At 47.5% G+C, this 9857-nt stretch overlaps 1 protein-coding gene across 1 annotated transcript; it reads left to right on the top strand.

Moving 5' to 3' along the window:
• Positions 1-8352: 8352 nt before the first annotated feature.
• Positions 8353-9516, top strand: LOC119321184 (putative cyclin-F2-1). The gene has a single exon (XM_037594983.1). The coding sequence runs from the start codon at positions 8353-8355 to the stop codon at positions 9514-9516; it is 1164 nt and encodes a 387-aa protein (XP_037450880.1).
• The last annotated feature ends 341 nt before the right edge of the window (positions 9517-9857 follow it).

Below are 9857 nucleotides of genomic sequence, written 5' to 3' on the forward strand. Positions count from 1 at the left end.
CCCACCCGGAGCTCCAGTGGCAGGAGCAAGGGCCTTGGCGGCAGGTGCTACAACTGCTTCCCGGTAGAGTTGGTCGACGCAGATAAGCGCATCCTTCTTGTCGGAGTTGACAGTGATGATGCTCATCGGACCGAGCATGTTCAACGTATTGTAAGCGTAGTATGATGTCACCATAAACTTGGCCAGCGTTGGGCGGCCAAGGATCCCATTATACGGTAATGGGATCTTGGCGACATCAAAGACGGTCTTCTCCGTCCTGTAGTTCAGCTCTCCACCAAATGTAACTGGTAGCGTGATCTTACCCTTCGGTTGGCTTCTTCCCGGATTGATCCCTTGAAACGTACCCATCTCTTTGAGATCTCCATCAGGAATTTGTAACCTCTTGATCACATTGGGTGAGATCAAGTTCAAACCGGCCCCACCGTCAACTGGCATTTTTGTCACCTTGAGGTTGTGAATCGTTGGCGAAACCAACAATGGCAAACACCCGATCGTTGTTGTGCGATCAGGGTGATCTCGACGTCAAAAATGATACGCGTGTTGGACCATCTCAACGGCTTCTAGGCACCGACTGATGGCTCTGTCACATTTATCTCACGCGCTCACTATTTAAGTTGCGGTGAGAGGAATGCAACGAGGTGCCACCATCAATGGGCATGGCTTCTGTTGCTTTTTGAAACTCATGATCGCTGGACTCATTGTCCTCTTCGTGGTCATCACCCCCCTCTTTCTTGTTGCGGCCTCGAGCAGGCCTCTCCTGTTGCTTATCTTTGTCGCGGCGACCTCCTCGGACACCACCTTTCTTGCCAAACCCCTCAGCACTATCCTGGACCTTCTCCTTGTCTTGCCTTTCATATTCAGCCTTTTGCCTCTCGACAAGCTGTTCAACCTACCGGCAGTTCTGGAGATCATGGCCCTTGGTGCGATGGATCTTGCAATACAGCTTGTCAGAGCCCTCTAGCTTGTCGGCAGCCACCAAGGCCTGACAGGCAGTGCACCCGGCAACCTCCTTGTTGGGGTTGTCAACCTTGGTCTTCTTGGTGGTGCCGGGGTTGCGGGATTCCTCGATGGCAAGCACAGTTTTTCCCTTGCGCTTCCTGTTACGCCGTCGGCCCTTCTTTGCTGGGGCAGCGGCATCCTCGTCTGCGGAGTCAGTTCCCACGCCGGCATCTTCACCGGGGTATCTCCTTCCTTCCTCAGCTCAAGCACATCTATCGGCTAAAACATAAAGCTCAGCAACATCCCTAACTTCGTTCATCGCCAGCTCTTCACGCATCTTGCGATTGCGCACATTCTGATGAGACATGCTGGTGATAGCGGCAGGGTGAACGTCTGGGATGTTGTACTGTACACGGCTGAATCTTTGTATGTACTTGTGCAAGGATTCACCCTCTTTCTGGGTGATGAGATGCAGATCACTTGCCTGGCCAGGAGCTTGGTGGCCTCTGGTAAAGGCGCCAACAAACTCGTGACACAGATCTCACCAAGAAGAGATCGAATTCTCTGGCAGGTGCATCAGCCACGACCTGACGTTGGGCTTGAGCACCAACGGGAAGTAGTTAGCGAGCACCTTGTCGTCCCGCCCCGGCAGCCTGCACCGCAATGGTGTAGATGCTCAGGAACTCCGACGGGTGAGTCTTGCCGTCGTATTTCTTTGGGACCTCTGGTTTGAACGTGCGGGAAGTGGGCCACTGGACTCGCCGCAGCTCACGGGTAAAAGCTGGACAACCCACCTTGTAAGATAAGTCACCAGAATCCCCCCGCATAGGCTTGTCTACAATGGGCCCTGCACGCCTTCAGATTGATGGTGCGCTTCTCGCTGTCGCTCGATGGTGGTTCGAGCGTCTTCTTTGACTCGTTCCCGAAGAACTTGACGTTGATTGTGGCGAGTTCGTGGATTGGACGACACCGTGGATCCGTCATCGCGGGCGTCGACCCGCCGAACTGGCGACCGCTGTTGTCGTGGTGGAGGAGAGTGCACCGTGGTCGCACCACCCCCGATCCTTCCGCCATCGGCATGTGCCGGCTCAGTGGACCGCCTCCATGAAGGCTCCGCCTGCTGCTGCCCATCTTTATTGGTGAAAACAATGAGGTTCTGAATAGCAGCTCTCCATTCTTCGTGCTTCTCCGCAGCGGGAGGAAAATCCAGGAGTAGTTGCGCTCGCGCCAACGCTTCTGCTGGTGTAGGTGGCAGCAACAGGCGCGAAGAACGTGAGGTGCTCTTACTCCTAACCGTGTTAGGAGGAGCTTGATATGTCTCCAACATATCTATATTTTTTTATTGTTCCATGCTGTTATATTGTCGTTCTTGGATGTTTTACAATCATTTATAGTCATTTTATATCATTTTTGGTACTAACCTATTGACATAGTGCCCTGTGCCAGTTGCTGTTTTCTGCTTGTTTTCTACATCGTAGGAAATCAATACCAAACGAAGTCCAAACGCAACGAAACTTTTTGTGGATTTTTTTTGGACCAGAAGACATCCAGTGGGACAAGAAAGTACCTGGGGGGGCTCCGAGGGGAGCACAATCCACCAGGGCGCGCCCAGGTGGGTTGTGCCCACCTCGGTGGCCTCCTGCACTGCCTCTTTGTTCTATAAATACCCCAATATTCCAGAAACCCTAGAGGAGTCGACAAAAATCAAATCCAGCCGCCGCAAGTTCCAGAACCACCAGATCCAATCTAGAGACCATCTCAGAGGGGTTCATCATGTCCATTGGTGCCTCTCCCGATGATGCGTGAGTAGTTCTTTGTAGACCTACATGTCCGTAGTTAGTAGCTAGATGGCTTCCTCTCTCTCTCTTTATATTATCAATACAATGGTCTCTTGGAGATCCATATGATGTAAGTCTTTTTGCGGTGTGCTTGTTGGGATCCGATGAACTTTGAGTTTATGATCAAATCTATATTTTTATCCATGAAAGTTATTTGAGTCTTCTTTGATCTCTTATATGCATGATTGATTATAGCCTCATATTTCTTCTCTGATATTTGGGTTTTGTTTGTCCAAGTTGATCTATTTATCTTGCAATGGGAAGAGGTGCTTTGTGATGGTTTCGATCTTATAGTGCTAGATCCCAGTGACAGAAGGGGAAATGACACGTATGTACCGTTGCTATTAAGGATAACAAGATGGGGTCTATTTCTACATAAATAGATCTTGTCTACATCATGTCATCATTCTTATTGCATTACTCCGTTTTTACATGAACTTAATACACTAGAGGCATGCTGGATAGCAGTCGATGTGTGGAGTAATAGTAGTAGATGCAGGCAGGAGTTGGTCTACTAATCTTGGATGTGATGCCTATATAATGATCATTGCCTGGATATCGTCATGATTATTTGAAGTTCTATCAATTGCCCAACATTAATTATTTTCCCACCGTTTGATATTTTTCTCGAGAAAAGCCACTAGTGAAACTTACAGCCCCCGGGTCTCTTTTCATCATATTTTCCTTTGTTATCTATTTTCCTTTGCTTTTATTTTCAGATCTATTAAACCAAAAATACAAAAATACCTTGCTGTAATTTATTTATTTCGCGATCTATTTATCCTATATATCACAACTTTATCATGTCTTCTTGCCAATTTGAGGCATCGTTACCCGAAAGGGATTGACAACCCCTTTAACACATCGGGTTGCGAGTATTTGTTACTTGTGTGCAGGGGCTGTTTACGTTGTGTTGCTTGCTTCTCCTACTGGTTCGATAACCTTGATCTCATCACTTAGGGAAATACCTACCGTCGTTGTGCTACATCATCCCTTCCTCTTTGGGGAAATACCGACGTAGTTCAAGCAGGCATCAAAAGGAATTTCTGGCCGTTGCCGGGGAGGATCTTCAACATCAACCAGGTTCCTAATCACAAATCTCATCTCCTTGCAATTTACCTTATTTTCCATTTGCCTCTCATTTTCCTCTCCCCCACTTCACAAAAATTTGTCGTTTTATTCGCCCTTTTTTTCGTTCGCCCTTTTCTCGTCAGATCTATTTTTGAGTGCAATCTTGTTGTGAAGTCACCATGGGTGATTTTGGTATGGCAGAAACAGATGATGGCCTAACTCCTAAAATGGAGCGTACGGGTAATCTGGATGCCAAAACTTTTGTCTTGGGGCAAGGAAATTTTATGGGAAAAGAACATATCCAAGAATTTTTCAATTGTGTCGGGAAACTAAGTCTTGATGATATTCCTATACTTAAAAGGACTAAATCTTACGCGGAAGCTATTTCGGCACTTGTTCTGAAACTTGAAACTAGATTTATTCGTGCTCATCCTACCTTACAAAGATTGTTCTATGAGTTGCCGTTATAAAGAATCCTAAAGCTAAAAAGTTAGCCACTATTGTTTTGATGAATGAATTTGACTACATAATACAGGAAGCTATGGAAATCTTTGGTTTTTATGGCATGAATCGGGAAAAACCCGTGATTGACGAAATTCTTTATAATAGTGACTATGTGTTGAGACATTTGCTTGGAGATAACCAAATCTTTGATAAGAATCTTAAAAAGCAAGTCCCCATTTTAGATATGATCCAACAAGTTTTTAATGATGTTAATCAACACTATTCTTGGATCACTGCCGAAAATCAAAGGGGTTATGATAAAAAGCAACTTGATAGTGCTAAGGTTTCCATGGATAATGTGTTCTATGTTTTATTTGCAAAACCTCCTGACACAAACACCTCCAAGGAAAACAAGACCAAAGATGACAAAACTTAGATCCTACGCGTTATGCCTAGCTTGGGCCATAAAACGGTAGCGCTCGTTGGGAGGCAACCCAACTTGTATCTTTTTGCTTTTTGCTTTTCTTGCTGTTTTCAATAAAATACACAATTATGCCTCTGTTTAGATGTGTTTTTATGGTTTAAATTAGTGTTTTTACCAAGCAAGGCCTTTGGGATGATTTGGGTGAAAGTTGAATTGATCTTGCTGAAAAACAGAAACTTTTGCGCTCACGAAATTATTTTTCATTTTTAACAGAGAATGCTTTTGAGTTGATTCTTTTTGCAGAAGATTAATAAAATAATTATTCACGTCATCCTAATTTTTCAGAATTTTTTGGAGTTACATAAGTATTCGAAATAGTCAGATTGATACAGACTGTACTGTTTTTTGACAGATTCTGTTTTCTTTGCATTGTGTGCTTGTTTTGATGATTCTATGGTTTTCTTTGTGTCGGGGAAACCGATCACCTATGGGGTCACAAGGATCCCTTCTATGTTCGGCGGGGGATTAGTTGCACGAAGAGCAGGTCGAGTCGTTAGCACATAGTGGATTATTATCCAGGTTCGGGCCGCAAAGATGTGTAATATCCTAGTCCTTCTTTATCTAGTTATATGAGTGTTCTTGAGCTTTTGAACTAGCTACAATGTGTGCTTTGTCCAAAAGTCTGAATCCCCTCTCTGTGTGACTCGGGCCTCCTTTTATACACAAAGGGGTTGCCACAGTGGCACACAGGAGGTGGCAAGCTACAGTGACACGAGCTTATCGCTCGATCAATGTAGGACAAGCGCATTTAATGTGATGCTGGACCCGTAGGTCTGTGGTAAACTACTCACGCATCATTAGAAGGGCAGCAAAGTTGATGTAAAACCCCTTCGTGATCGATTCCGTCTCCGGCAGTGTACCTAAGAAGGTCTCCAGATGGGATCTCGTGGTTCTGGAACTTCCGGCGGCGGAAAAAGTATTTCGGGTGTCTCTTTGATGTCAGGGGAATATTTGAGTATTTACAGAAGTGGAATTAGGGTTTAATGTGCCATGAGGGGCCGACAAGCCTGAGGGCGACCCCCCCCCCCCCAAGGCGCACCCCTAGGGTTTGTCGCTCCCACGTGGCTCCTCTGGCCTCCTCCCGAACCTTTTAGGATCTCTTCTGGTCTAGAAAAAATCAATCCAAAGTTTTTTCTCCGTTTGGACTTCGTTCGATATTGATTTTCTGAAAGCCAAAAATGCAAAAAACAGCAACTGGCACTAGGCACTGAGTTAATAGGTAGTCCCAGAAAAGATATATAATTGCATCTAATGACATATAAAACATCCAAAATTGATACTATAATAGCATGAAACAAACAAAAATTATAAATACGTTGGAGATGTATCATGGCTCTGTGGTGGCCCCCACTCCAGTAGATCTTTTCGCCAGTATTTTTATTAATTATGTAAAAAATTATTCATAAATTTTTAACTGATTCTAAGAACTTTTATTTCTGCACAAAAATGACACCAAGGTAGTTCTGCTGAAAACAGCGTCAGTCCGGGTTAGTTCCATTCAAATTATCCAAATTAGAGTCCAAAATAAAAGCAAAAGTGTTTGGAAAAATAAATACATTTGATACGTATCAGCAACATCCACCACCGGCCCATCCGAGCAATCTCCATGGCTGTTTCCAGCAAATAACGTCACAAATTTCACCAATCAGTCCTAGCAGCTCCAGCAAAAGCAACCTCACCGTTTCCAGCAATCCGCCAGCCGGTTCCTGCAAAATAAACCTCGCCGGATCCAGCACCTCTCGCGCGGCCATCCCCGTGAGAGAACAACGTCGGTTCGATCAAACTCCATGGCCGGTTGCAGCAAAAACCATCGTCTGTTCTAGCATCGATGTAGATTTCAACACCTGGTGGCCACTGGGTGCAGCATCATCGATGGTCGGTTCCAGCAAAAAGTGGTCGAGGTTGTAGCATCGCGTCGGCTGGTTCTAAGCACCGCCACACCCTTGGGTTGCAGCACCCCGTTGTCAGCAATTGGGTTTGGCAAGCAAATGAGGACGAAGTAACTGTTTTGACCTTTCTGTTAAAGTTTAGCATGACTTGACCCACTTTCTAGAAAAATCTCATCTAGCTTTTTTTTGCGAAGGCAACATCCATGGTATTTTTGATTACATGGGTGTTTTCTCCCTCGCGTTTTCTCCATGGGACTTGGCGTTTTTGACAAATGACGAAACGCCATGAACGTTTTGGCCCATGGGTAAACACCATGAACCATACAACTAAAACGCCATCGATGTTGGCGTCACTGAAAAAGGTTAGATGAGTAATTCTTTTAGAAATGAGGTCAAATTGTGTTAAACTTTAAGAAAAAAGTCAAAATAGTGATTCTGTCCAGGAAATGAGTGGACAACGGCATTTCACCCATGAAAAGATAAGGGAGTAGAAAAAAAGCGGTCCTAGGGGGAAGACGGGGCACACAAATCCCTGCGCGGTCTGACAGTGTGTGTTCAACCGGCGCAACTCGTTAGCCGATCGGCCGGCACGAATCATTTCCCAATCAGCAACAACAATCAAACACACTTTGTTTGAGCTGGAGACCCCAGTCATGCATACGTCACAACAATTGCCGCATTGGAACCTTTTTCATTGTTAGGGTTTCTCGTGCCATCGTTGTCGTCATCTGAGAAATTTAGGTCCCCTCTCCTCCGGCTGTCATCTTGACGTTGAGAGGTGGGGGGGGGGGGCACATATCTTCAAAACCTATATGCCCTTCACCATCGTCTAGTGATCATTATAGTTTGTGAGAATAAATTTCCTTTCGTTGTTTTGGCGGTGCCATGAAATTAGAGAGTTTTCTGTCCCCGCAGATCCGGTTATCCAGATCTGATGAGTTTATGTTGCTGTGTCAATCCTTTTTTGTTGATCCGATTCTTTGTGAAGCTGAAATCTTTTATCGACACCATGATGAAGATATAGTGATACGACGGCCTACTCTTCTAGGGGATCATCCCTGGCCCAAGTACATTCATCGACCAAAGCTTTCATCTTTTTGGATGGTCGACTCAAGGTGATTTCAAAAATCATTATTGATAATGTTTGTGCGGGTGAAGGAGTGACAATATCGTTGTTTAGTCCAATTGCAGCCTTTTACCAAAGTCTTTGGAGTATTTATTCGAGCAGAGATTGACGTCATGAAGAAGGTCTTTTTAAGAGATTTCATTGTAATTCTTAATCATAGAAGTTACTTTATACTTTCTTGTATGTTAGGTCCAAATCTGTAATTGTCATGAGTATGAATAAAGTTAATGTGTTTCTAAGAAGGAAACAATTGCCGCACTGCCAGTCGCGCGTGTCTTCCGCGCAGCGTACGAACTCGAGCGAAAACAATGACGGCAACAATTTATTTACGCGTGGAAGCAGCAGCGTGTGTCTTCCATCCATGGTTAGTCGCAAAGTTGCAATCCGAATCATCGCCAATACGAGACGAGACCGGTAGCGATGTGGTTTCCAACTCTCAAGAAACCGTCATGTATAAATGGCAGGACTCCCTCCCTGCGTCCTTTGCATTTGCAATCACGTACCACCCTCCAAGTCCAAGAGCTCGAGACTCCAGACCCCTTTCTCCCTCTCGATCAAGCGATGGCTGTCATGGATCCCTTCACCGCCGACCTACTTTCTGGTCCTTCTCTGCCCGGCGCCTTCTCATGCGCCGCCGGCCACCGCATGGAGTTTGACGACGCCTACCTCCGGGCGATCGGCGCACTCCCTCCTCTTCCGACTGTCCACCTCGCTCCCACCCACCTCGACCACGCCGCCGCACTCGAAGATTCCGTGGAACTCCCGGCGACGCTGTATGCCGCCACACTCGATGCCCATCTTTTTCACCCGCCGTTCGAGGTGCCCGTACCGTCCCTGCTTCCGGACCGCGTCGTCCCGGACTCCAAGAACACGGCGACACGCCCGCATCTGTCCAGCTTCGAATTCGCTCCCACGCCCGTCGATCACGCCGCCGCACTCGAATGTTCCGTGGAGCTCCCGGCGACGTGCGAGCTGTACGCCGCCGCACTCGACGCCCGTCTTTTTCACCCATCCTTCGAGGTGCCCGCACCGTCCCTGCTCCCGGACCGCGCCGTCCCGGACTGCAAGAACTCGGCCACGCATCCGCGGCTCTCCGACTACGAAATCGACATCGACTTCAACCTCCGGGAGATGGAGAAGAACGTCGAGGAGCGGCCTTCGCCGGACTACCTGAAGACGGTGCAGGGAGATCGGATGAGCCCATCGATGCGTGCCACCCTCGTCTTCTGGATGGACGACTTCACCCGGCACTACGACCTGGCCCCTGGCACGCTTCACCGTGCCGTCTCCTACGTCGACCGCGTCCTGTCGGCGCGAACCTTGTCTTCGGCTCGCACGGACATGGAGTATGAGCTCCGTCTCCTGGGCGCCACGGCCGTCTTCACCGCCGCCAAATACGAGGAGCGGAGCACCAGATTCAAGGTGAACGCCGCGAAAATTGCGGAGGACTGTGGGTTCGCCACGAGCAAGGAGGTGACCGACATGGAGTGCAAGATGTTGGCGGCGCTCCGGTACGAGCTCAGCGGACCAACGGCCTACCCCTTCGTGGACCACTTCACCAGGTACAGCAAAGGAGAGCGCGAGCTGCAGGTTCAGAGGTTGGCGCATAAGATCGGCGGACCAATATTCGTCGAGGATTGGCGCCCCATGGGGCCCAATCGGATCTCCTCCTGCGACCTAACACTAGCCAGGATGACTCAACGAGCAACTTTCTTCCCGTCGTGACCCTTGCAGGTGTTCCGGTATGAAGAAACATGCCAAATCGAAAGCCGTCGTAAATGAGCACGACGATGTGAGAAAGGTCTATCTTGACACTACAAAATGCATGATTGTTAGTCATCAAAATCCACGTGGCAAGGAAAGAAGCATCACCTAAGGGCATCTCCAAAGCTGGCCCGCAAACCGCCTGCATCCGTCCGGACCGCGCTGTACGGACCGCGGAAGCCATCCAACACCGACCTGTATAGGTCCGCGGGGCAGTCGGACGCAATTTCTCCTGCAAATTAGAGACAAAGTTGGGGAAGTTTGCAGGAGTCCGGATACCAGAAACATAGGACTTCGACACC

Source organism: Triticum dicoccoides, chromosome 6B, assembly GCF_002162155.2.
Source record: "Triticum dicoccoides isolate Atlit2015 ecotype Zavitan chromosome 6B, WEW_v2.0, whole genome shotgun sequence".
In the NCBI taxonomy this organism is placed as follows: Eukaryota; Viridiplantae; Streptophyta; class Magnoliopsida; order Poales; family Poaceae; genus Triticum; species Triticum dicoccoides.

Coding starts and splice junctions, on each gene's coding strand:
- LOC119321184 (XM_037594983.1), top strand. CDS start 8,353: ATGGCTGTCATGGATCCCTTCACCGCCGACCTACTTTCTGGTCCTTCT.